Raw genomic sequence first — 26,588 nt, forward strand, 5'->3', positions numbered from 1 at the left:
ATATTACAAAAACAGAAGCATATTAAAAGAACAGAAACAATAGCAAAAATAAGCAATAAATTAAAAAGGGAAGAAACAGACATATATACATATTTACATGATGTAGTGCAAAATTAACAGCAGTTTTCGCGTCTCAAATCAAATCTCATGGTTCAGCCGACAGACTGCAGCTACCTGCATCATCCCCGATGACATCAGCGACTGGATGATGGCCTTGGCCTGACCTTCACTCCAGCCGTTCACACTGCTGAGGATGCCGATGGAAGCGATCAAGTCCTGAGGCCTTATCATGGCGATCTGACCAGTGGATATGCCGGTGCTCTCGCTGCCGAGGGCAGAAATGACCGAGGCGTCGATGTTGTCGCCGAAGTTACTCGACAGAGCTGCAGCGACCTACAGAGGGAAAAAGCTTGATTAAACTTTGTCAGCTTTAATTAGGATTTTAGCGTAAAATAGAGCAGTGTTTGTACAAACCGGTTGCCGGAGAAGTTGGAGGCTAAGACTGATGACTCATCAATCAAAACAGAATTAAATCATGTGTGGACAAAGCTTCCATCAAATATTCCTGGATTTTTACCTGGATGAACCGAGACAATTCTTATCAAAACTGAGGAGCTTAACTGGGGGCGTTTAACTCCCTAAAATTTATTATATCCCACCAAAAAACAAACCAGGATAAATCAAAGCTGTCCGGTGGTTCACTTATTTTCCTTCATTCATTTTTAAAGTTTTTCCCTCTGGCAGATCCGTCTGCTTGCGGAAAAATGCACGCATCAGCTGAAATATAAGTGTGTGTTTTTGTGTTTTCATCACCTGTGGGTCCAGGTCTGTACAGAGAGTGGTCAGGTTGTACAGAACTATTTCACTTTGTCCTGCGCTCAGCTGGAGGAACGCTGGACCGGGAGCGACACACCGAAACACCAGAGGAAGACTGCAGAGAAACAGAAAGAGAGAGAAGAATCCGTTACACTCAAATAGCATAGTATCGTTTACGTACGTAGTGGCGGAAGAAGTATTCAGGTGCTTGTGGCTGAAAGGTAAAAAAACACTTTAAAGGTTTAGACTCACAGTAAGGGACTGAAGTTGCTGTCCTGCTGATAAATGAGCTCAGTGTAGTAGTTGGTGACGTTGGCAGGTAAGACGGAGTGGTTGAAGAGTGCGATGTTGAGAGGGTTCACTGTGAACACCTGGATATTCTGCAGAGGAAAACAGGGGGTGTTAGATTATTAATCCTCATATCTTTAGCTTTTCAAATCTTAGTGAAGCTCATGATCCCACAAATAATGTTCAGTACCTGTGCAGCGCCAAATGTCTGAAGGTCCTCCAGAGTGAGGAAAGAAATGAACGAGCCGATGTACTCTGCAAACCAGGCTGTGGAGTTCAGTTCCGGGTCGGACTGGCTGTAACACCTCGGCACGATCGCTGCAATCACAGATTACAAACATTTACATGGAGGATTTTTTGTTGAGGAAGTGAAGATAAAGAAAGAAAGGGGAACAAATCAACAGAGAGCCTGATACTAGCCCCTTTAGCCTCACATGATATCATCCCTTTGTCTTAAATATACTCAGTTTTGTTGTTAATGCTTGTATCTACAGCTTTTCTTGCAGACAAATATGAACAGTTATTCTTTTGTTAGCATTTAGCTACCAAAGCATCGCTAGATGTGACTCTACAAGTGCTTATTGTCAAATGCTAAGCATCGCTCTAGCATGTAAACTGACTGAAAGCTGATTAAATTTACCATCAACTACAGGATTTACCTTAAAATATGTGTATTTGCCGCTGCTCTCCTCCGCTCACCAAACACACAACACTAGAGCACATTCACTGAGAAATATTGTCACCGAAAGTCGACAAATTTAGCGAGAAAGTCACTAAATTGGAGACTAGACTGTAGGTGTGTGTTAGTCTGAGGACTGACCTGAGGTGAGGTACGACCTGATGGTGTCGAAAAAGTCTTCCCTCGTGAAGTCTGCAGTGGTGAAGTTGTATTCACCAAGAACTGAGACGCTGAAAAACAAAATGAAACCAGAATTATTTTAAGACAAAAATATACATTTCTCACAAAAATATCACATAATGTTGTGTGAAGCATACGTACAGCTTCTGGAAGGCCATGCAGGAGGCGTTGTGTGTCACGTTGGAGCCGATCAGAGTCTTGCTGAGGAACACCAGGTAGCTGGGAAGGCGTCGGTCGAACCAGGCGTTGGCCTCTGACCTGCTGGAGCTGCTGAGAGCGACGGGCCAGACGCAAGGCAGCGTGGGCCGCCGCACCACCGCCGGGAGAGACTCCTGTAGTGAATACACACAGAATTGTTTTTACATCATCAATGTGTCTGCGTTTATTTGTGTGTTTTTCCGTGAGTGGCTGTACATACAGTCTCCAGGAACACAGGTGTCTGGATGTAGTTGTTGTAGATCACACAGAGCTCGGCATCGTTGTCGACGACGTCGGGGCGACGAAGGAAATCCCCGAGATGTGACGGAGGCATGGAGTTCACCAGCTAAAGGAACAGCAAACATTCAGTAAGTCATCCTCCTCCTGCTCTTGAAATGAAAACCTCGATAACTTTCTTTTTATCGTCCCCAGAGGAAACGAAAATTGGGAAAGAGATCTCGGTAGTGTCTCATTCATTTCTCCTAGACAACTATGAGATCTCTGTGAGACCAAAGTGAGGCTGTGGCTGATTTCTCCTGTTTCTCAATCGTTTCTCCTAAGAAACAGGTGCAGAAAATCTCAACTTGGGCTCCCTGTAAGTTTCAAAGGAGATCTCATCAAGCTCTCAATGAAGTTTCAGAATGTCTCCCAGTGCTGGAAAGGAGCAAGGTTTAAGCGGTAAAGTCTCAAGTCTCACCTATTGCTCCTAAGGAATTTTGGGAGAAACAAATGAGAAATGTTTGAGACCAAAAAAGACTACAACGAGACTGAAAGGAGAACTCTCATTGAGCTCCTTTACGGCTCCATAGCCATAAAGGAGCAAGCTTTGAGCAGTGCAAATTTTCCTCTGGGTCTCTTTTACCTGATGCGTCCTGTTGTGAGTCATGAGGGAGATGAAGGTCGTCAGGTTGGGGAACTGGAATCCCATGAATGAGCGCTCGATGAAGGAGTAGAAACTGTGGTTGTAGTTGTCACCGTAGCACTTGAGAGGGACTGGTCCTGGAAAAAAGAAGAGAAAGAGATCATCTGTCAAACAAACTTGATCTGCTAGAAGCCATAGTTTCAAAGATTTCTGCATCCTGGTGACTTATTTTTAATCATTACAAGAAAAACGTGATGTGATTACAGTAGTTTTTATTCTTTACCTCTGAGGGACTGAATGATGTGATTGTGGATTTCTTTCTTTGTGACTTCCCTGAGCGAGGGGATTGTTGAATTCAGGTCTTCGACTCTGAAACAGAAAACAAATTGACATGTGACGTTTGCTGTACGGGCAAAGAGGAACGCACAAAATGACACAACGTTTTAAAAGACTCCTCACCCCTGCTGCTCGATGCTGCAGTTTCTTCCCGCCAGAATGCGGAAGAACGGCGCAACGTGGTTTGGCGACAGGTCGACCAGCAGGGGGCTCATCCGGTTGTGGAGCCACAGCATCACAGCTGCATCAGATACCGTCGAGGTGTTCGAGAGGTCTGCACGATCAAACACGACTTGCAACATGGCCGACCTCACCGCAGTTGTTGTGCTGTTTTGATGATTCTGCGGACGAGGAGAAAATAAGGATAAGCAAACAAAGACAGGAAGTTTTCAAAATAACACACCTTTTTCATCAAAGACGACGTTTCACAAGATGTGATTTAAGAATTGGTGTTTAATTTAACACTCACGCTTATAGCAGGCGAGAAGTCATCGAAGAAGGCCGAGAGGCGCTCGCTGGGGACGTGTTTCATCACCGTGGCAACCTGGGCAGAGGAGTTGAGCTGTCCAGGCGTGGCGGACATCTCTGCCAGCTGTCTGACCGTCAGCTGTGGTAAGGCTCCCATCTGCATGTGCACACGGACAAATGTACAAGTACGACAACACAGGTGAGACAAAAGTAAAGAAAGGAAATAAACAAACATAATAAAAGAGGAGAGAATGTCACAGGAAGTACCCCGGAGAAGTTGGAGTAGAGCATCCGCAGGTCCCGGAAGGACACGACGGCGGAGAAACCTCCCAAGTTCTTCTGCAGCCAGTCTCCACTGTTGTTGGTGTTTGAGCTGCAGCTGACATCTGAACCGCAAGACAGGTTTTACAGGATACGTTACATACATCTAATGTGATGCATCTGGAGAGTCGTAGTTCTGCTGATGTACAAGATCGCAGAAATCATGCTATGGATTATGAGTCACATCAGTTTTTTTCAAAATATTACAACTGATTGCAAATTGCTTAAATTTGGGTTCCCCTAAAGAAAAAAATGTGAGTTTCCATTCTGCTCAATGCATTCAGCCTTTATTACTGCTAAGACTACCGTAATTTCCGGACTATTGAGCGCACCTGAATATAAGCTGCACCAACTAATTTTAAAAAGAAAAAAAAATGGTACATATATAGGCCGCACTTGTCTATAAGCTGCAGGTGTCCACATTGTGACATGAGATATTACACGGCAGTAACACAGCAGTAATACAGCTGGTTAAAAAAATCCCTACCAGAAAAGTCATTGATCGCCATCTTCATCTTCCTCCTGTGCACTAAAACCACTGAAGTCGTCTTCTTCATTGTCGGAATTGAACAGCCTCAGAATGACTGTGTCTCACACTTTCTCAGTCTCTCTTTCGTTGTCGCTCTCAATGTCACTTTCGTTTTTGCCTTTAACTTAAAAGTTGCATCATATGCATTTCTTTCGTGTGTTTTCCATGATGAGGGTGTGTGCATGATGCGCATAATGACAATCAAACTAGTGTCTTCCTCGGCGCATTATCCCTTCCACCTGTCTGTCTCGCTCTTGCGCTTCCTGGTAGAGCTCGTAAAAATCTATAGATTAGCTGCATCATTGTATAGGCCGCAGGGTTCAAAGCGGGGGGAAAAAAGTAGCGGCTTATAGTCCAGAAATTACGGTACCTATCTGTAAACATGCAGAGTTAGGAAGTTTTTGTAGTTTGTGGTTTTGTTATTTCCTGTTTTATTTTGAAGTTCTGCCCTCATGTTTTATATTTAGCTTTCCATTTCCTTCCTTTGTGTGATTTCCTGTGTTCACCTGTGTCCTATTAATTAATCAGCCCTTGTGTATATACTCTGTTCGCTCCCTGCTGTCTTTGGAAATTAATCTGTTCAGTTTCCCATCCCGTCCTGCTCATGTGTCCATATCCCCGTCGTGTCTCTGTTTTTTATTGCCCATGTCATTCCTAGTTTGTACTTTGCTTTTGTATTTGTTTCTCTTTAGTTCTCTGGTTTTGTTTTCTGCCTTGGCATGCCTTGCACGGTTTCTATATTTCTAAATTACGATTATACTGACGTTGGTTATCAGCTATGTAGTGCCACTCTTTGCACTTTGTGAGTTTACATCAATAATAAATGTCCTCACTGATGCCCACATCCCTACCTGTGGTGTTCTGCCTGGTCAGGAAAGCCTTTATGAAGTGTGTGTAGACAAACACCTGCTTTGAAAGTGTCATCTGTGGCTGGACACGGCTCAAAACCTGCACACTGAGTTCAGATATAAAACAAAGGGTTGTGTTATATGCACAATACAAAGAACAACAACCAGTGATAGACTTAAATAATCACTGAGGTGACAGTGAATAACTGAGCGTACATCTGCTGGTAGCTGCTGCAGTTCAATCCCTTCGTGGTGAGACATGACAGGAAGTCAGTCGAAACTGCAGGCAGGAATGGAAGAAGTCGTCGTTTGAACCACAGCTGGATGAGGGCGGGATTATTGAGGCCGGCTGTGCCGAATGTATCCAAGCGGATTTCTCGTACAGCGTCCAAAATCATCATCACTGCAGGATTTCTGGGGTCAAGAGTCTGCAAGGAAAAAACACCCACAGTGTCCAGATCTGATCAGGAATGAGTAACATGAGGAGCGTTGCTGATTCACACCTTGTTGGTAAGAAGATCCAGAGCTTCATCCAGCACATGTGAGGCTTTGGAGAGGAGAAGCTTCCAGACGGGTCTGGAGCTGCTGGAGTTGGAGGAGCGATGACATGTCAACAACACAGCCAGATCCACGGCGTTCAGCCCTGACAGCTGTGATGACGGAGCAGAAAGACAACAGGGTGAGATGAGATGAGGAAAATGTATCAAACAAACAGTTTCATAAGTCAGCAGCTTTAGGACGGCTGCAGATCAGAGATGTGTCGGTGTCTCACCGAGGCACAAGCAAATTCCTCAACAGGAAAGTTACAGAAACTTCCGTTCATCCGTCTGCTGTCCAGGTGGAGCTGCAGCATCGTGCTGTAGTTTCAAAATAAAACAGGAAACGTCAAACATTTATTGACAGTAAATCATAAAAAAATTAAAAGAGCGTGGTTTTTCTAAATCTTACCTGTTCACTCCAACACAAATGTCTGTTTCTGTGTTATATAGGAATAAATAAATTTGTGGTTAATCTCAGCATTTAAATATTTAATTATGTCAAAATGAACCTGCTGAAGCAGTGAGATGACTCACCGTTTGTCATGGTAACTGTGCACTTAGTGGGGGAAGATAAAGAGAGTTATTAGTCTTCTGAAACTAATTATGAAACTAATCAGAAGAACAAATGTAAAAATCACATTTAATTACCTGTCCACTGTAAATGATGCAACCTATAATAAAAGTAAAAGATACGCAAATTAGTATTTGATATATTTTGGAAAACACATATTAAAATGCTCATTTCAATGATAAGATGATATAATAATGAGACACAGAGACTTTGATACAGCACAGAACTTACACAGAATGAGTAAATATATTATTTTACATTATATAAATGTCATTAGTACTTTACATTCTGTTCTCCTCACCTGGTGGTATGTGCCTGGATAAAGTCATCTTGCTGTATGTGATGGATGACACTACATCAAGAGAAACATTCGTCATGGCCAGGTCCATTCTGTCAAACCTACAACAGCAACATGTGGGATTAATATCACAATTTTGTTTTTCATATACTTATTAAAACATATTTATATATAATCAAATGTGAACATGAACTTACAGTGCTCTGAATGTTGCACAGGAGAAGTTTCCCTTCAAATACAGAAAACACAGATGATCAACAAACAGTGCAAAGGGCAGATTTTGAATAAAGAGGAATCATGTTTGTCTTTTTACCAGCTGGGGCAACATGGTGAGGCTGGACAGGAACTCTGTGAATTTCTTCTGGTCAGGAGACTCAGTCAGGTGATCAAAGATCTTATTAATGAGGACGTCTTTGTCTGGAAGAGCCGGAAGAGTCAACACCAGCAGCTCTGCAGTCTGATTAGGAGTCAGGAGTCGAAGGACCTCCAGCTAAATGGAAGAGCAGGAACAAAAACATGTTTACAGCTGCTGAAAATTAAAAGGTACTGGTTTTCTAAAGCCTTGATGTTAGCAGGACTGAAACCTTACAGGGTTAAATTGTGGGTTGAGGTGAAGCAGCTCTTTGAGGGACAAGAACTGTGAGAACGGACCCAGATTCTTCATCAGCCACTCTGCACTGTTGTTGGACACACAGTCTGAACCTGGACCAAGTCATGAAGATAAAGAGATTTATGTAAATGATAATGTATTCACATCCATCCATGTTCAAAAATATGAAACAGATTTGATAACAGATGATTGGACGGTACAGGGAGTACATGAGACAGGAAACAAAGGACAAAGTCCTTGAGGACCATGTGTGTAAGTATATAAAATCATTTTAGGTCATTAGATGTTCTCTTATTTAGTGCCACTCTCAGGCTAAGTGTTACATTCTTTGCACTTTGTGAGTTTACATCAATAATAAATGTCCTCACTGATGTCCACATCCCTACCTGTGGTGTTCTGCCTGGTCAGGAAAGCCTTTATGAAGTGTGTGTAGACAAACATCTGCCCGGAGTGTGTCATGTGTGGCTGGACACGGCTCAAAACCTGCAAACTGAGTTCAGATATAAAACAAAGGGTTGTCTTATATGCACAATGCAAAGAACAACAACCAGAGATAGACTTAAATATGCACTGAGGTGACAGTGAATAACTGAGCGTACATCTGCTGGTAGCTGCTGCAGTTCAAACCCTTTGTTGTGAGACATGACAGGAAGTCAGTGGAAACTGCAGGCAGGAATGGAAGAAGTCGTCGTTTGAACCACAGCTGGATGAGGGCGGGATTATTGAGGCCGGCTGTGCCGAATGTATCCAATCGAATTTCTCGTATAGCGTCCAAAATCATCATCACTGCAGGATTTCTGGGGTCGAGAGTCTGCAAGGAAAAAAACACCCACAGTGTCTAGATCTGATCAGGAATGAGTAACATGAGGAGCGTTGCTGATTCACACCTTGTTGGTAAGAAAATCCAGAGCTTCATCCAGCACATGTGAGGCTTTGGAGAGGAGAAGCTTCCAGACGGGTCTGGAGCTGCTGGAGTTGGAGGAGCGATGACATGTCAACAACACAGCCAGATCCACGGCGTTCAGCCCTGACAGCTGTGATGACGGAGCAGAAAGACAACAGTGTGAGATGAGATGAGAAAATGTATCAAACAAACAGTTTCATAAGTCAGCAGCTTTAGGACGGCTGCAGATCAGAGATGTGTCGGTGTCTCACCGAGGCACAAGCAAATTCCTCAACAGGAAAGTTACAGAAACTTCCGTTCAACCGTCTGCTGTCCAGGTGGAGCTGCAGCATCGTGCTGGAGTTTCAAAATAAAACAGGAAACGTCAAACATTTATTGACAGTAAATCACAAAAAAATCAACAGAGCGTGGTTTATAAATCTTACCTGTTCACTCCAACACAAATGTCTGTTTCTGTGTAAAATAGGAAGAAATAAATGTGTGGTTAATCTCTGCATTTAAATATTGAATTATGTCAAAATGAACCTGCTGAAGCAGTGAGACGACTCACCGTTTGTCATGGTAACTGTGCACTTAGTGGGGGAAGATAAAGAGAGTTATTAGTCTTCTATCATTAAAACTAATTATGAAACTCATCAAAAGAACAAATGCAAAAATCAAATTTAACTACCTGTCCGCTGTAAATGATGCAACCTATAATAAAAGTAAAAGATACGCAAATTAGTTTTTACCATATTTCGGAGAATGATAAGATGATATAATAATGAGACACAGAGACTTTGATACAGCACAGAACTTACACAGAATGAGTAAATATATTATTTTACATTATATAAACATCAATAGTACTTTACATCCTGTTCTCCTCACCTGGTGGTATGTGCCTGGATAAAGTCATCTTGCTGTATGTGATGGATGACACTACATCAAGAGAAACATTCGTCATGGCCAAGTCCATTCTGTCAAACCTACAACAGCAAGACGTTGGATTAATATCACAGTTTTGTCTTTCATATACTTCTTAAAACATATTTATATATAATCAAATGTAAACATGAACTTACAGTGTTCTGAATGTTGCACAGGAGAAGTTTCCCTTCAAATACAGAAAACACAGCTGATCAACAAACAGTGCGAAGGGCAGATTTTGAATAAAGAGGAATCATATTTGTCTTTTTACCAGCTGGGGCAACATGGTGAGGCTGAACAGGAACTCTGTGAATTTCTTCTGGTCAGGAGACTCAGTCAAGTGATCAAAGATCTTATTAATGAGGACGTCTTTGTCTGGAAGAGCCGGAAGAGTCAACACCAGCAGCTCTGCAGTCTGATTAGGAGTCAGGAGTCGAAGGACCTCCAGCTAAATGGAAGAGCAGGAACAAAAACGTGTTTACAGCTGCTGAAAATTAAAAGGTACTGGTTTTCTAGAGTCTTGATGTTAGCAGGACTGAAACCTTACAGGGTTAAATTGTGGGTTGAGGTGAAGCAGCTCTTTGATGGACAAGAACTGTGAGAACGGACCCAGATTCTTCATCAGCCACTCTGCACTGTTGTTGGACACACAGTCTGAACCTGGACCAAGTCATGAAGATAAAGAGATGTATGTCAATGATAATGTATTCACATCCATCCATGTTCAAAAATATGAAACAGATTTGATAACAGACAATTGGACAGTACAGGGAGTACATGAGACAGGACACAAAGGACAAAGTCCTTGAGGACCATGTGTGTAAGTATATAAAATAGGGCTGTCAAACGATTAATTTTTTTAATCGCGATTAATCGCATTTTGTCCATAGTTAACTCGCGATTAATCGCAAATTAATCGCAATTTTTTTTGCACATTTTTTTCTGTTCTAAATGTACCTTGATGTACTTTTTAATGTTCTTAATACTTTTAACAACATAAGAAAGGGCAAATATGCTTGCATTATGAAAATTTTTTTTCAACACTTCAAATCATGCAGGAAAATAAAAGGCCTTTTTTGTTGTCTGCTTTTGGCGGGGGGGGGCTCTCTGCATCTGCCGTGTGTTTGGCTTGCAACTGATATTTGAAACTCAATGTACTTCGATGGTAACTCATTTCATGTCGATAGTACATGCAGATAACTTTTGTCCTATCGACCGAACCATCTGGCTGTTTTGAAAGTGGTTTGCCGTTCATACCGTAAATGACCAAATAATATCCGGGTTTCAATTAACCACAGGGTCCCTTTAAACGCCGGCGCAGATGTATATTTTGGTAAATAACCTGCCGGTTCCAAATAAATGTCGGGTCTAATTTTTTATTTTTTTAAAATTAAGGAAGAAGACCTGTCCACTGACACGGCACGTTTTTCTTCTTCGCCTTTTTCACGCAGTGTGCTGCTTTCTGTCAGTCAGTATCACACTGATGATCGCCATGGCTCCGGTGCAGCAAAACAATAAAAAGTACCACTTGAAATTCAAACTTTCTGTCGTAAAATATGCAGAGGAAAACTCGGGAGAAGCAGCCGCTAGATGTTTCTCTGTCGACCAGAAGAGAGTGAGAGAAACGGAGCTTGAGCGTCTGTCCGAGGAGGACAGCAACAGGACCAGGCTGCCTGCTGGAGGGAGGAAGAAGGCTAGCGAGGAGCCTGAGATAAACATGCGGGGATGAGTTATCAGCAACGCGCACGCCATGAGAGAGTGTCCCACAAAATGATCAGGGTGATGGAGAAACAAATGTCCGCCACCGTGAGTGACAGCAGAGATGAGGAGTTTGCAGCGAGTGCTGGTTGGCTGAATCGTTTCCTCCGCCGCAACAACTTCACTTGCAGAAGGATGCCAGAGAATTCACCGAGAAGCTGGTGAAGTTTGTGACATTTTCATCCAGGATTATTGTGAGGAAGGAATTAAACGCCTGTCCCAAATTGCCTTTTGGTCTGTTAAGTGATTGAAACAACTAAACCCCCCGGCTATTATTTGGTATTTTACGGTAAGTCCTTTCTCAATTTCCTCACTTTTCAGTCCACCGTGTTTTTCCCGAACCGCCAACCCTGCTGCTTCTTCTTCTGATTCCCTTTCTGCCACCCTCTGGATCAAGACTACAGGTGCCACTGACGGCCGTAAATCTTTCAATGCGCGTTTTGTTTTTTGTTTTTTTATACCGAGCGTTAATCGCGCGTTAAAAAAATTAACGGCGTTAAGAGGATGTTGCGTTAACGCGTTATTAATGCGTTAACTTTGACAGCCCTAATATAAAATCATTTCAGGTCATTAGATGTTCTCTTATTTAGCACCATTCTCAGGCTAAATGTTACATTCTTTCCACTTTGTGAGTTTACATCGATAATAAATGTCCTCACTGATGTCCACATCCCTACCTGTGGTGTTCTGCCTGGTCAGGAAAGCCTTTATGAAGTGTGTGTAGACAAACACCTGCTTTGAAAGTGTCATCTGTGGCTGGACACGGCTCAAAACCTGCAAACTGAGTTCAGATATAAAACAAAGGGTTGTGTTATACGCACATTACAAAGAACAACAACCAGAGATAGACTTAAATATGCACTGAGGTGACAGTGAATAACTGAGCGTACATCTGCTGGTAGCTGCTGCAGTTCAAACCCTTCGTGGTGAGACATGACAGGAAGTCAGTGGAAACTGCAGGCAGGAAAGGAAGAAGTCGTCGTTTGAACCACAGCTGGATGAGGGCGGGATTATTGAGGCCGGCTGTGCTGAATGTATCCAATCGAATTTCTCGTATAGCGTCCAAAATCATCATCACTGCGGGATTTCTGGGGTCGAGAGTCTGCAAGGAAAAAAACACCCACAGTGTCTAGATCTGATCAGGAATGAGTAACGTGAGGAGCGTTGCTGATTCACACCTTGTTGGTAAGAAAATCCAGAGCTTCATCCAGCACATGTGAGGCTTTGGAGAGGAGAAGCTTCCAGACGGGTCTGGAGCTGCTGGAGTTGGAGGAGCGATGACATGTCAACAACACAGCCAGATCCACGGCGTTCAGCCCTGACAGCTGTGATGACGGAGCAGAAAGACAACAGTGTGAGATGAGATGAGAAAATGTATCAAACGAACAGTTTCATGAGTCAGCAGCTTTAGGACGGCTGCAGATCAGAGATGTGTCGGTGTCTCACCGAGGCACAAGCAAATTCCTCAACAGGAAAGTTACAGAAACTTCCGTTCAACCGTCTGCTGTCCAGGTGGAGCTGCAGCATCGTGCTGTAGTTTCAAAATAAAACAGGAAAGGTCAAACATTTATTGACAGTAAATCACAAAAAAATCAACAGAGCGTGGTTTATAAATCTTACCTGTTCACTCCAACACAAATGTCTGTTTCTGTGTTATATAGGAAGAAATAAATGTGTGGTTAATCTCAGCATTTAAATATTTAATTATGTCAAAATGAACCTGCTGAAGCAGTGAGACGACTCACCGTTTGTCATGGTAACTGTGCACTTAGTGGGGGAAGATAAAGAGAGTTATCAGTCTTCTATCATTAAAACTAATTATGAAACTCATCAAAAGAACAAATGCAAAAATCACATTTAACTACCTGTCCGCTGTAAATGATGCAACCTATAATAATAGTAAAAGATACGCAAATTAGTTTTTACCATATTTCGGAGAATGATAAGATGATATAATAATGAGACACAGAGACTTTGATACAGCACAGAACTTACACAGAATGAGTAAATATATTATTTTACATTATATAAACATCAATAGTACTTTACATCCTGTTCTCCTCACCTGGTGGTATGTGCCTGGATAAAGTCATCTTGCTGTATGTGATGGATGACACTACATCAAGAGAAACATTCGTCATGGCCAAGTCCATTCTGTCAAACCTACAACAGCAAGACGTTGGATTAATATCACAGTTTTGTCTTTCATATACTTCTTAAAACATATTTATATATAATCAAATGTAAACATGAACTTACAGTGTTCTGAATGTTGCACAGGAGAAGTTTCCCTTCAAATACAGAAAACACAGCTGATCAACAAACAGTGCAAAGTGCAGATTTTGAATAAAGAGGAATCATGTTTGTCTTTTTACCAGCTGGGGCAACATGGTGAGGCTGGACAGGAACTCTGTGAATTTCTTCTGGTCAGGAGACTCAGTCAGGTGATCAAAGATCTTATTAATGAGGACGTCTTTGTCTGGAAGAGCTGGAAGAGTCAACACCAGCAGCTCTGCAGTCTGATTTGGAGTGAGGAGTCGTAGGACCTCCAGCTAAATGGAAGAGCAGGAACAAAAACATCTTTACAGCTGCTGAAAATGAAAAGGTACTGGTTTTCTAGAGCCTTGATGTTAGCAGGACTGAAACCTTACAGGGTTAAATTGTGGGTTGAGGTGAAGCAGCTCTTTGAGGGACAAGAACTGTGAGAACGGACCCAGATTCTTCATCAGCCACTCTGCACTGTTGTTGGACACACAGTCTGGACCTGGACCAAGTCATGAAGATAAAGAGATGTATGTAAATGATAACGTATTCACATCCATCCATGTTCAAAAATATGAAACAGATTTGAAAACAGACGATTGGACGGTGCAGTGAGAACCTGAGTGAGACAGGAAACAGGCAATAAAGTATATCAAATCATTTTAGGTCATTAGATGTTCTCTTATTTAGTGCCACTCTCAGGCTAAATGTTACATTCTTTCCACTTTGTGAGTTTACATCAATAATAAATGTCCTCACTGATGTCCACATTCCTACCTGTGGTGTTCTGCCTGGTCAGGAAAGCCTTTATGAAGTGTGTGTAGACAAACATCTGCCCGGAGTGTGTCATGTGTGGCTGGACACGGCTCAAAACCTGCAAACTGAGTTCAGATATAAAACAAAGGGTTGTGTTATACGCACAATACAAAGAACAACAACCAGTGATAGACTTAAATATGCTCTGAGGTGACAGTGAATAACTGAGCGTACATCTGCTGGTAGCTGCTGCAGTTCAAACCCTTCGTTGTGAGACATGACAGGAAGTCAGTGGAAACTGCAGGCAGGAATGGAAGAAGTCGTCGTTTGAACCACAGCTGGATGAGGGCGGGATTATTGAGGCCGGCTGTGCCGAATGTATCCAATCGAATTTCTCGTATAGCGTCCAGAATCATCATCACTGCAGGATTTCTGGGGTCGAGAGTCTGCAAGGAAAAAAACACCCACAGTGTCCAGATCTGATCAGGAATGAGTAACATGAGGAGCGTTGCTGATTCACACCTTGTTGGTAAGAAAATCCAGAGCTTCATCCAGCACATGTGAGGCTTTGGAGAGGAGAAGCTTCCAGACAGGTCTGGAGCTGCTGGAGTTGGAGGAGCGATGACATGTCAACAACACAGCCAGATCCACGGCGTTCAGCCCTGACAGCTGTGATGACGGAGCAGAAAGACAACAGGGTGAGATGAGATGAGGAAATGTTCCAAACAAACAGTTTCACAGGTCAGCAGCTTTAGGACGGCTGCAGATCAGAGATGTGTCGGTGTCTCACCGAGGCACAAGCAAATTCCTCAACAGGAAAGTTACAGAAACTTCCGTTCAACCGTCTGCTGTCCAGGTGGAGCTGCAGCAACGTGCTGTAGTTTCAAAATAAAACAGGAAAGGTCAAACATTTATTGACAGTAAATCACAAAAAAATCAACAGAGCGTGGTTTATAAATCTTACCTGTTCACTCCAACACAAATGTCTGTTTCTGTGTTACATAGGAATAAATACATTTGTGGTTAATCTCTGCATTTAAATATTTAATTATGTCAAAATGAACCTGCTGAAGCAGTGAGACGACTCACCGTTTGTCATGGTAACTGTGCACTTAGTGGGGGAAGATAAAGAGAGTTATCAGTCTTCTATCATTAAAACTAATTATGAAACTCATCAAAAGAACAAATGCAAAAATCACATTTAACTACCTGTCCGCTGTAAATGATGCAACCTATAATAAAAGTAAAAGATACGCAAATTAGTTTTTACCATATTTCGGAGAATGATAAGATGATATAATAATGAGACACAGAGACTTTGATACAGCACAGAACTTACACAGAATGAGTAAATATATTATTTTACATTATATAAACATCAATAGTACTTTACATCCTGTTCTCCTCACCTGGTGGTATGTGCCTGGATAAAGACATCTTGCTGTATGTGATGGATGACACTACATCAAGAGAAACATTCGTCATGGCCAGGTCCATTCTGTCAAACCTACAACAGCAAGACGTTGGATTAATAACAGAGTTTTGTCTTTCATATACTTCTTAAAACATATTTATATATAATCAAAAGTAAACATGAACTTACAGTGCTCTGAATGTTGCACAGGAGAAGTTTCCCTTCAAATACAGAAAACACAGCTGATCACCAAACAGTGCAAAGTGCAGATTTTGAATAAAGAGGAATCATGTTTGTCTTTTTACCAGCTGGGGCAACATGGTGAGGCTGGACAGGAACTCTGTGAATTTCTTCTGGTCAGGAGACTCAGTCAGGTGATCAAAGATCTTATTAATGAGGACGTCTTTGTCTGGAAGAGCCGGAAGAGTCAACACCAGCAGCTCTGCAGTCTGATTAGGAGTCAGGAGTCGTAGGACCTCCAGCTAAATGGAAGAGCAGGAACAAAAACATGTTTACAGCTGCTGAAAATTAAAAGGTACTGGTTTTCTAGAGTCTTGATGTTAGCAGGACTGAAACCTTACAGGGTTAAATTGTGGGTTGAGGTGAAGCAGCTCTTTGAGGAACAAGAACTGTGAGAACGGACCCAGATTCTTCATCAGCCACTCTGCACTGTTGTTGGACACACAGTCTGGACCTGGACCAAGTCACGAAGATAAAGAGATGTATGTAAATGATAATGTATTCACATCCATCCATGTTCAAAAATATGAAAAAGCAGCGAGTACCTGAATGCGACAGGAAACGCAGGACAAAAGCCTTGAGGACCAGGTGCTGCTGTTTTAGGTCCATCCTGTCAAACTGGTGGCTGAAAACCTTCAGACTGACAATAAAGTGAAGGACAGGATGAGATTTATTCATATATAATGATAGTAATGATACATTATTGAAATTATGAGTGTCATAGTTTGTGGTTGTTATTTCCTGTTTTATTTTGAAGTTCTGCCTTCATGTGTCATGTTTTGCTTTTTATTTCCTCCCTTTGTGTGATTTCCCGCCTTTTTCCTGTGTTCACCTGTGTTAGTTAATCAGCCCTTGTGTATATAGTCCGTATGCTTCCTGCTGTCTTTATGTATTATATATATATTTTGCACTTTATATATATTATCTATCTATCTATCTATCTATCTATCTATCTATCTGTATATTTGGGTTTTTGGCTTGTTATAAAAAGCTTGCTCGTTGTTTTTAACCCTGCCTCCCTCCTGAGTGTCTTGCATTTGGGTCCTCAGTATTTTGCTACTCGTCAAAGATGATGTTGTAATTAATTCAACTTAAAGTTTAAAGTGAAGCAAACCAAGGAATCCAAAAATGAAGAAAGGGTCATTAGCTTCGGTGCCAGACTGTGATGACAGCTACATTGAAAGGCAGTTTGATTAACGAGCCAGGCAAAACACTTTAATGCCTTGTTGGACTGTGTAGAAGAGCAGCATGAGGACGTCACCGAACTTTAATTGTTTTCGAGGATGTTTAAGCGCACATTTCTTGGTTAAATGATGTCAAATACGATGTTGGATATAAAGTGTGATATACCATAATATGCATGTTGTTGTGAGAAGAGGATCTCTCATGTAAGACTTGGCATCTGTGGACAATCACTTACATCTGCTGGTACGAGTGACAGCTGAGGTTCCTGCGGATCAGACAGTGCAGGAACCTTCCCGACGCTGATGGCAGAAACCCGCTCAGACGTCCGGAGAACCACTTCATGATGACACTGCTGTTCCTGAGCTGCTCGTCAGTCAGCAGCGACACTCTGATCTCTCCAATCACATCCAGAACCTCCATCCCTGAGGGAACAACCACGGACTGTAGGAGAGATGATTTGATTGAGTCATTTTTATAACCCTGAATAGAAATTGAGGAACTTCATGTACGTGCATCAGAGGAGTTACTGACCATGTTAGCCAAGATGTCCAGAGCTGGATCCAGCACGAAGGATAACTTGGTCAGCAGCATCTTCCACAGCATTCTGGAGTGGCTGCTGTTTCCAGGCAGATTACACTTCAAAAGAGTAACCAGCTGATTGGCTGTGAAGTTCTCCAGCTGTGTGAGAGAGAGACAGCAAACGGTTCATGTAGAAATAAATCTTTGTACTTCCAACTGGACTTTGGCTATTTTGAATTAGATATTAACCTGTGCACAAGCATATGTCTCCAAGGTAAAGTTGCAGGAAACTTCGGTAGATGTGTTGAGGTCGAGGTGCAGGGCAGAGCTGTGAATACACGTGAAACATGTCAGCACAGAGACTATCGACATTTATTAGTAATTCTGGGCAGTGGCGTGCACAGACTTTTTGAAGGGCAGTGGCGAAAAAGAAGGGCACTTTAGTGTGTGTTTTGGCTCCCAAGAGGGCACTTTAGCACATGTTTTGGCTCCCAAGAGGGCACTTTAGCGCACGTTTTGGCTCCCAAGAGGGCACTTAAGCGTGCGTTTTGGCTCCCAAGAGGGCACTTTAGCACGCGTTTTGGCTCCCAAGAGGGCACTTTAGCGTGTGTTTTGGCTCCAAAGAGGGCGGTTTATCATGTGTTAACCAGCCAAGGGGTCAGTTTAGTGTGTTTTGCCAACCAAGAGGGCACTTTGGCACGCTCTTTTGGCTCCCAAGAAGGCACTTTAGCGCACGTTTTGGCTCCCAGGAGGGCACTTTAGCGTGTGTTTTTCAACAATTGTGCCCCCTGCCCCCCTCTTGTGCACATCACTGATTCTGGGTAAAAATCATCAAAAATTAGATACCTGTTAACTCCTCTGCAGACTTTAGTGCCTGTCGAACAGCAGAGGAAGAAAATCTCAAATGACTTTTAGCTCCTTTAGCATTCAAAGTAATGTAATGAGAAATAACATGAGACTTCACATCAATGTTTCAAAGAGATCTCACCATTGTACGGGGTTACTGGGCACTGTAACATTTTAAGGCGAACATAAAAACAATTTGTCAGTAAAATTGAATTAAAAGCAACAACATGCAGGTAAAATGGAATAAGTGGAAGAAAAAATTCAGGCGAAATCTCACCATGATGTTCTCTGGGACACACTCTGTACAAATAGAATAGAAACATAAGAAAATGTGAGGTTAACTACTGCGTGCATATAATAAAACAAATAGGTATAAGGCAGGTATTCATCCTGTATGGACTGACCCTCCGGTGCGATGTTTGTCAGGCTGTCTATGCCGGCCCAGATGACTGGTTCCAGGTCTGGTGGCAGAGATGGCACGGCTCCGTACAATCTCTCAAATCTGACACACGAATGAAAAGAATTAAATATAAAACATTCATTTAAAGATGAGAACAGTTGCTAGGTTTTATTAAAGGGTTAAGACATTCAAATATATCATCAGCAGAGTCTTGTGATTGGTTTGCTTGCTCCACACAAAAGCATCTTTCATCTTTCATTCAACTGTGCTAATAAAAAGAAAATAGCTTAATCTATGGAACTAATAAGCAATGCAGAGGTAAGTTATAAAACCTCCTTTAAGTACTCACATTTGTTTGTAGACACCACACGGTGGATCGTCCTGAAAGTGTGAATATTTTACAATTAATCATCCAGAACAGTTAAAAGTTTCCCAAAAGTTTTAAGTTACTGTGTCTTTAAAAAAACAAGATGTGACCTTTTTGGCGAGTTTGACCAGCAAGTGCAGGACCGCCGCAAAATTCCTCTCCTCAGGTGACTCCAGCAGGAAGTCAAACACTCGGTCGATGACGACGTGTTTCTCAGGAGGAGCGGGAAGAGGCAGCAGCAGCATCTCTGCTGTCTGGTCGGGAGTCAAGAGGTGAAGAACTTCCAGCTGCACGAGAAAAACAACAGAGAAGAGACGATTAACAACAAGTACAGGCTTCAGTTCAGACAGAGGTTCTTCAGGTTGTCTGGACTTACTCCAGAGAAGTTTGAGTGGAGCATGTAGAAGTCGGTGACGGAGGCAAATCTTGAGAAGAAACCAAAGTTGTCTTTCAGCCAGTCTGCACTGTGATTGGCTGAGGACACACAGCCGGGATCTGAAACATGCAAATTTAATGTAGATTGACTAAATTAACCACAAGTATTAAACCTTTGTCTGGACTTTGTGGTTAAAGGAATCTGAAACACAAAGATGTAAAGTAACTGCAGATTTAAGGTACTTGTACTTCACCTTCACCACTCGTCTGAAAAAGACCTTTTGATTTCTGTTCATAAGCTGCAACGTCTGCTGACAGTTTACGTACCAGAGGTGTTGTGATGCAGCTGGAAGGAAAAGATAAAGTGCCTGTAGATGTTATGACTGAACATCGGGTCAGCATCCATGAAACTCATGTGTCTACTGAGGTCTGCCACACTGCACAAAGAGAAGAAAGAAAGAAAATACATTAAATGCACCTTACAGTGTGTGTGTGTGTGTGTGTGATGAAAATAACACTTCCTGAAGCCGGTGGACTCACATGGTTTGGTAAACTGGGCAGGTGAAGTTCTTGGTGCTGAGGCAGGACAGGAGGCCTGTGGGTACGTCGGGCAGGAGGGGCATCAGTTTGATCTTAAACCAGAGTTTGATGAAGTCCGGGTCGTTCAGGTGCTCCTTGGTCATCGGCGACGAGTCCGCCTCGCTGAAGATCTCCTTAAAGTCAGACGCCAGCTCGGTGAAGTTCTACAGGCGGAGAAGGAAGCACTGATTTTAATTCTAATCACAAATGTTTTCAAGTCGTCGTGCATTTCTTTAAGTTTGATTCGGGTTTCTTGGTTTCTAACCATCAGCTACAAATTTTAAACTAAAGTTAGTTCTTTAAAAGCACAGTTCTAGACATAACCAAAATAAAAAAAAACATTTTTTTAAATGTGCATATGTGAGTAAACACTGAAGTAAAACAGGCTAATATTCTGATTTATGGTCCACTGAGAAACTTTAAATGTCTAATATTTCAGTAGAAGACGACAAAATGTTGTGTCATGTGTTTTTAAGATGGATAAATAGAAAGATGGATGGACGGAGTCGTTAACATCCTCACCGCTGTGGACAACTCCCTCATCAGTGAGTTCAGACGTCCCATCAGCTCCACAATCAATCTCATGATCGTCTCCTCAGACATCGTCAGGTTGGTACGAGCAGCGCAGTGCAAGACGTTCGCCACATTTTCCACTGCGTCCGTGAGCTGGAAGGGGGTAAAAAAAAAAAAGATGTTTGCATGAGTTGAAGACGGACTTTTGACAACAAGGAGAAAGCTGAGAGAAGTTGAGATTACAATTTCTGAACATTTAAACATGCAAACGTTAAATGAAGCCTCACCCCACAAGGACTCTTATCAAGAGTGATGCTGCAGACGTCCATTTCTTCAGAGGTTTCGTTGTCCATGCGGTGGTCCAGATAGCTGCACACAAACAAGACACACATGTACATTTAAAGGACATTATAATACCTTATTTCATAATAGAAACAAACACACTGATCTGGGTTGGAGTGAGTGAGACTGGTGCACTGCCAAAAGCTGCATAAAGAGACTGTAAATTGCAATTTTTCATCAAGAATATATCACCAAAATATAATACCATTACAATACATTTTGGTAATATACATCAATATGTACATATAGATCTTTGTCTAATCTGATGCTATTGTTTTACAGTGTGTTGTACCTGCTCTGACACACACTACATAAAGAATACAACAGGGAAAAAATGAATCAATACTCAAAAATCGTTAGAGTTACGTACAACACTTCGTGGAAGGCGAGTTTGATGTTTCCATCCAGCAGGGCCTCTTCATTCGGTAGGAACCTCCGTAACAGCGGCATCACCACCTGCTTGTACCAATCCTCCACATCTGTCACGTCAAACTCCAGCTGCTCCGGAACCACGGCTGTGTCGTTTGTTCGGTACATGTCTGCCAGCTCAGCCAGAGTCCAGTTGAGCAGGAACTGGGTCAGAGTGGTGCTTCGTATTTGTGAAATGTCCCTCTGGAGAACAAAGAGCGGGTCAGGAGCCATTTCTCCCGGCAGGTGGACAGTTTATGTATCTGTGTGCGTGTGTGTGTGTGTGTGTGTGAGATTGTACCTCTTGTGTGAAGGACACAAAGTCATGGACGAAGCTCCCGACAGGTTTGAACACCATCATGAAACCACTCGCAATCTGTAAGTGCGACAAAGGAGATGAGGTTCGCAAACAAGCACTCGCCATTTTAAACCATGTTGCTAAGAAATGTTTATTCGTGAAACCATGACACTGAGTAGCATTAAAGTACCTCTTTGAAGGTGTTCTGTGGGGGCTGTGGTGGGAGAATGCTAAGCGGGTATTCAGGGCTGGTCCAGTTGTGGCCCCATCCAGGGCCGGCTGTGGGGGGCGGAGGGCCGGTGCCTCCTGTCAACAAACTGTGGAAGACCAGGTTCAGGGTGCCGTTGTCCAAACCTGCGACCTCAGGCATCATCAGCAGCTCAGCCTTCTGCGCCGGAGACAGCAGGTGGAGAACCTCCAACTGTGGAACAAGAGCAGGAGGACCTTAGTCACTTAAACTAATTAATAGAAATAATCCCCAATCTGAGGTCGACTGTGTTTGTGGCAGATTTTTGGAAACGTCGGTTGTAGAGATGTTTCTTTATGTCGCATCTTTACGTTTGTTTAAGTTGAATTTTTCTACTTCTCTCTTGTCACAACACGCTGCTAACGGTCTGCGTAGACTTAGACACAAAAGACACTTGTTTAGGGTTTGGAAAACCCAAGTTTTTGCTTAAAATACCTTCTTCTTGTCGCCACAAAAAGACCTAGAGATGGTCCGACTTCCTGTTAAAAAAAAGCTGGTTTTGGTCGCCAGTGAAACAGCTAGAAAACGTCCCCACAGACTCGAGCTGTAGACGTCTTTTTGGAAGCCTTGTAGCTTAAGGCCACTTCCTGACTTGACATGTTGTTAATAAGTATATTGTATGAATGTGAGATGTCACCTTGGGCGTATCTATGGTTTGCACAAACGTTCACTGCTAACATTAAATTATAGTAACTGGGCTGCTGAGCTACAACTTTAGCTAGCTTTGTAAGCTTAGTTATAGCCTATCATAGCTTAGATGTGTTGTTCCCTCTGCGTGGTGACACGGATAGAAAATAGTTCCTACATGAAAATGCTGGATCATCATGATTTCTGGAGGGAGAAATTTCTGTTGAGTTTTTAAAATCCATTTTTTTACACTTCCATCACTTCTACTGGCGATATCTCTAAAACTCTTTAACTCACACCAAATCAATCTAGATGGATGAATAGCCCAACAGGTAAGAGAGGAAAAAAAACATTTGGATTATTCTGTGTGACCCATTCCTTTAAATCTTTTTCATTTTGAAGAAAATTCAAGTTAACTCACTCCACTGAAAACCATGTTGAGCGTTGAGAAGTCCTTCATTCGGGCCATGGCCCTGAAGGCACCAAAATTCTTTATCAGCCACTCCTCACTGCTCTCGTTCCTCCCCACACAGCCTGTACAGAGATTATAAACACATAAACACACAATCTGTAAAGATATATTATCCTACAATGTATCTTATATATATATTCCAAACTCGTCATATACTGACGCTTCGGGATGATGGCCAACAATTGATACAATCCCAAAGCGTCAGTATTTGACGAGTTGTGAATGAGACTCAAAAATAAAATGTTCTTACAAATATGACCATTAATGTGCCAGTTAAAGGTTCAGTCTTTATGGACGTCATCCGTCTGATATACCTCAAGTGAATTATGTCAGTATCGGCACCTGATACCGATTCTGGATTTGATCAGTCCCAACTCTTTTCACTGGAGTAGCAAATCATAAAAGTCCCAATGAAAGCTTTACCTTCTACTCTGTCTCCAGACAGAAAGGGTTGCATGAAGAAAGTGTAGATCCACTTCTGTCTGACTGGATCCATCTCAGAGAAATGGTGACTGAGCTCCCTCACCCTGCAGGAAGAGGTCAGATGGTGAGAAGTTGTTGCAATGTTGGAAACAGAAACATGTAGACGGAGACTCAGACGTACACGGTCCGGTAGGTGGAGCAGCTGAAGTTCTTGGTGCTCAGGCAGGACAGGAAGCTCTTGGTGATGGATTTCAGCAGCGGTTTCATCTTGACCTCCATCCACATGTGGACCAGATCTTCATTCTGGAGAGGGTCGGCTCCCTGGTTTAACTCCAGCGCCCCCTGCAGGCTGAGAAGTGGCACGCCTGTCATGCTGGACCTCTGTGGTTGGAGTGATGGAGGGGTGCCAGAGAAAAAAGTTAAGGGAGATGGGATGAAAGAGGCTTGATGGAGAGATAGTTTGTTGAAATATATTTATGGCATGTGAGTGAAAGAGCTTCCCTGAAAAGCTAAAACAGTTAATGTGTCATTTCATTGGAGGAACAGTCAAAGTCTGAGCGTTACTCCATGACAGACAACATTACCCAACAAACTGGTTAGGTTGGAATTTGTGAAAGTTCCTTTCTTAGTGTGACTCTGCCAAAGGACATTCCTGATGTGCCTGTGAATGCTGTCATCCTTACCATGAACGTGTACACATCCATCGCCGCTTCCAGCATGCCTTTCAGCCTCCGCATGTGATCCCTCCCCGTGTCCGTCGACGGCAATCCCACACACCGGAGAAAGCCCGAGGCCGAATCCGGCGCCTTGGAATAAAATGACAAAAAGGTAAAAGTTGAGCGATGAGGAAACAATATGATGAAATGCTTCTGACGCATTCCAGAGACATGCTGAGATTTACTTTATCGCAGAAATCTAAAGACATTAGAAATTACATCAGGGACCAAACTGGTTTGATGTGATCGGGTTGTGACATCAGGAATGTAATGTTCTGTTTTTTTAATAGTAGATTCTCATGAAGCCAAAGCTAACTTTGGGCCTATACTGTCTGATTGTGCACTCACTTGTAGTAGCCACCCTTTTTTTCCCATTCTTTTTATTACCTATCAACAAACATGTTTCCCGCGAGGGGCTTCACCACATTTGTAATCACTGCAGGCAAATGTAGTATTCAGTGTTTTTGTTGTCTGTGGACTACCAGATGTTTTTGATTAACTCTGTCGTGTTTGTCAGTGTCTATCAGTATCATATATCTGGTAACAATGTAAAATCTTGATCCTGTTGTTATGTGATATTGTCAGTTTGCTACCGTACATTTGAGTCATTTGAGAGTCCTGAGACGGTGAAGTCACGAGGAGACGTGACTACAAAGGTGACATGGTAGGACAGAAGTTGTGCTGCCAACTCACAACAACAAATCTCATCTCTGGTCTCCTCAAACTACTTGACTCTGTACTACTAAAACACTCTTGGTATTTTTCCCTCAGTCAGAGATTTTACTGCCGATTTATTGTTCAGAAAATAAATGAGAAATTGTCTTTAGGATTTCATCTTTGTTCCAGTGGCATTTGTAGGTATTTGATTTCGATTATAATCCCAATTCATCAACATAATCATAAAAACCTTGAATTTAAACAGTTTTTGGTAGAATTTTGTCTTTGTCTTTTTACCAGAAGTGCACAGGTATGTGTGTGCCACTCACCTGATTACAGTTTTCTTTTGCATCGCAGGTTGCATTCCTGTAAATTTCCATCAGTGGAGCAACAAAACAAGTTTTAAGAGACAAAAGCCATCACGGTTCATTACAATCACATCACAATCACATGGGTGAAGTGGAAAATGACAAATATGTTCCACTGGATTTGTAAGAAAAATATTTTTGCGTCTTTCACCACTGAGATATTCCCACTTACGGCTCTTTCGTTGTTCCATTTGATGCCCCTGTCGGGAAAAGAAGACATTCATGAGACATTTTATTTTGAGATATTCCTTCTCTCCTTCACAACATATTACACACCGCTGTAGGATTGTTGAGCGTTCAAATCGTTAAAACTGAAAAGAAGAACCTCTTCAATTCTCAGAGCTGGTGTCACTGAGACGTCTCGGCTTTAAAGTTAAATTCTATCTGCAATGAATTTATCCTGACGCCTCCTTTGTCATGTATGTGCAGCAGCTGTAAATCATGTTGTGGTGTTTAAAAGTTAATTCAGGCAGCTTGACATAGATGGTTTGAAAGAGGAGTAAAGGAATCCATCTTTGTCAAACCGGAACGACCGTCTCTAAACAGAGGAGGTGACCTGAGACATTATCACCCACCTACAATACAGGACTGAGTTCTCTCCCCAGACAGATTAACAAACATTCACACCTGGGCTCAGCTAACCTGAGAAATCCACATGAAGGCCGGTCCTAACGACCCTGAACCTCAGAGCTCGCACGTGTCCTTAAAGTGAAACTCACGCTGCATTCGGAGATCGATACTTCCCGGCTGCCATGACGGCGGCTAGCGGAACAAGCAACTGCTAAGGTGTGCTGTTCAAAAACCTTCTTTTTAGTAAACTCTAAACTCAATGCTCGTGTTCATGTGTAGAGACCCTGGTGATACTACGAGCAAAGTTTCATGTTGTGTCGAGCCTTCTTAGCGATTTTGATGCTATCGCTAAAGTGCGCGTAGCACTCCCATTGAAAATGAGTCTGAGCCAAAAACAAAAATACGGTAAATCTAAAAACTGCCTCTTTCATCGTAATTATGCTTTTGCGCGAAGGTTTGACTCATATACATTCACAAAAAAAAAAGCCTAAATTGCATTTTGGCGAGAGTTTCACCTGAGCGGCTTCGCAAGGACACTCCCACTCTCACACAGAGTTTAAAAGCCTTCAATCTCCCCTCCAGTTAGTTAGAACTGAAGAAGCCTCTTGCATGAGAGGTGAACCGTCTTCAAGACTCTGAAACAAGTCCTGCTGCCTACAATTCAGCACCTAGATTCACACGTTTATCTAACTTCTTCGTGCAACCACTAAAATCGCACACTGCTGGTCATTAGACAGAACGCACGATTAAAACACTTCTTAAAAAAAGAGAGAAAAGACGAATTCTGCTCTCACCATAGCAGCTTCCCAGCAGGTAAACCAGCAGGAACAGGTTACGTGATCTCATGATGTGACTGATCTCATGGGAGGATGAGGCTGTGTGATGAAATT

The 26,588-nt window shown here is 42.4% G+C and overlaps 1 protein-coding gene across 1 annotated transcript in view; it reads right to left on the reverse strand.

The window, feature by feature from the left end:
• mslnb (mesothelin b) overlaps positions 1-26,588 on the reverse strand; it is a 35,954-nt gene extending 9,366 nt beyond the window's left edge. The window contains exons 1-70 of the mRNA XM_030422174.1: positions 26,493-26,588; positions 25,301-25,328; positions 25,090-25,126; positions 24,071-24,193; positions 23,569-23,768; positions 23,388-23,491; positions 22,914-23,026; positions 21,809-22,039; positions 21,622-21,696; positions 21,283-21,524; positions 20,858-20,939; positions 20,580-20,723; positions 20,019-20,221; positions 19,806-19,915; positions 19,480-19,598; positions 19,214-19,390; positions 19,086-19,117; positions 18,741-18,838; positions 18,614-18,636; positions 18,479-18,500; positions 18,337-18,364; positions 17,740-17,818; positions 17,503-17,649; positions 17,207-17,412; positions 16,332-16,426; positions 16,128-16,240; positions 15,852-16,028; positions 15,736-15,767; positions 15,542-15,639; positions 15,342-15,364; positions 15,222-15,243; positions 15,097-15,124; positions 14,923-15,007; positions 14,655-14,801; positions 14,367-14,578; positions 14,154-14,257; positions 13,766-13,878; positions 9,628-9,804; positions 9,512-9,543; positions 9,318-9,415; positions 9,118-9,140; positions 8,998-9,019; positions 8,873-8,900; positions 8,699-8,783; positions 8,431-8,577; positions 8,143-8,354; positions 7,930-8,033; positions 7,523-7,635; positions 7,247-7,423; positions 7,131-7,162; positions 6,937-7,034; positions 6,713-6,735; positions 6,599-6,620; positions 6,474-6,501; positions 6,298-6,382; positions 6,029-6,175; positions 5,742-5,953; positions 5,529-5,632; positions 4,095-4,213; positions 3,829-3,984; positions 3,483-3,700; positions 3,307-3,392; positions 3,024-3,160; positions 2,382-2,507; positions 2,105-2,295; positions 1,925-2,013; positions 1,295-1,422; positions 1,069-1,196; positions 814-931; positions 175-393 (exon numbers count right to left, since the gene is read on the reverse strand). Coding sequence (XP_030278034.1) covers positions 175-393; positions 814-931; positions 1,069-1,196; positions 1,295-1,422; positions 1,925-2,013; positions 2,105-2,295; positions 2,382-2,507; positions 3,024-3,160; positions 3,307-3,392; positions 3,483-3,700; positions 3,829-3,984; positions 4,095-4,213; positions 5,529-5,632; positions 5,742-5,953; positions 6,029-6,175; positions 6,298-6,382; positions 6,474-6,501; positions 6,599-6,620; positions 6,713-6,735; positions 6,937-7,034; positions 7,131-7,162; positions 7,247-7,423; positions 7,523-7,635; positions 7,930-8,033; positions 8,143-8,354; positions 8,431-8,577; positions 8,699-8,783; positions 8,873-8,900; positions 8,998-9,019; positions 9,118-9,140; positions 9,318-9,415; positions 9,512-9,543; positions 9,628-9,804; positions 13,766-13,878; positions 14,154-14,257; positions 14,367-14,578; positions 14,655-14,801; positions 14,923-15,007; positions 15,097-15,124; positions 15,222-15,243; positions 15,342-15,364; positions 15,542-15,639; positions 15,736-15,767; positions 15,852-16,028; positions 16,128-16,240; positions 16,332-16,426; positions 17,207-17,412; positions 17,503-17,649; positions 17,740-17,818; positions 18,337-18,364; positions 18,479-18,500; positions 18,614-18,636; positions 18,741-18,838; positions 19,086-19,117; positions 19,214-19,390; positions 19,480-19,598; positions 19,806-19,915; positions 20,019-20,221; positions 20,580-20,723; positions 20,858-20,939; positions 21,283-21,524; positions 21,622-21,696; positions 21,809-22,039; positions 22,914-23,026; positions 23,388-23,491; positions 23,569-23,768; positions 24,071-24,193; positions 25,090-25,126; positions 25,301-25,328; positions 26,493-26,544 — 7,608 coding nt within the window. The 5' untranslated portion in view covers positions 26,545-26,588. The remainder of the gene's footprint in view (positions 1-174; positions 394-813; positions 932-1,068; positions 1,197-1,294; positions 1,423-1,924; positions 2,014-2,104; positions 2,296-2,381; positions 2,508-3,023; positions 3,161-3,306; positions 3,393-3,482; positions 3,701-3,828; positions 3,985-4,094; positions 4,214-5,528; positions 5,633-5,741; positions 5,954-6,028; positions 6,176-6,297; positions 6,383-6,473; positions 6,502-6,598; positions 6,621-6,712; positions 6,736-6,936; positions 7,035-7,130; positions 7,163-7,246; positions 7,424-7,522; positions 7,636-7,929; positions 8,034-8,142; positions 8,355-8,430; positions 8,578-8,698; positions 8,784-8,872; positions 8,901-8,997; positions 9,020-9,117; positions 9,141-9,317; positions 9,416-9,511; positions 9,544-9,627; positions 9,805-13,765; positions 13,879-14,153; positions 14,258-14,366; positions 14,579-14,654; positions 14,802-14,922; positions 15,008-15,096; positions 15,125-15,221; positions 15,244-15,341; positions 15,365-15,541; positions 15,640-15,735; positions 15,768-15,851; positions 16,029-16,127; positions 16,241-16,331; positions 16,427-17,206; positions 17,413-17,502; positions 17,650-17,739; positions 17,819-18,336; positions 18,365-18,478; positions 18,501-18,613; positions 18,637-18,740; positions 18,839-19,085; positions 19,118-19,213; positions 19,391-19,479; positions 19,599-19,805; positions 19,916-20,018; positions 20,222-20,579; positions 20,724-20,857; positions 20,940-21,282; positions 21,525-21,621; positions 21,697-21,808; positions 22,040-22,913; positions 23,027-23,387; positions 23,492-23,568; positions 23,769-24,070; positions 24,194-25,089; positions 25,127-25,300; positions 25,329-26,492) is intronic.

This window comes from Sparus aurata, chromosome 1 (genome assembly GCF_900880675.1).
Source record: "Sparus aurata chromosome 1, fSpaAur1.1, whole genome shotgun sequence".
Taxonomy (NCBI): domain Eukaryota; kingdom Metazoa; phylum Chordata; class Actinopteri; order Spariformes; family Sparidae; genus Sparus; species Sparus aurata.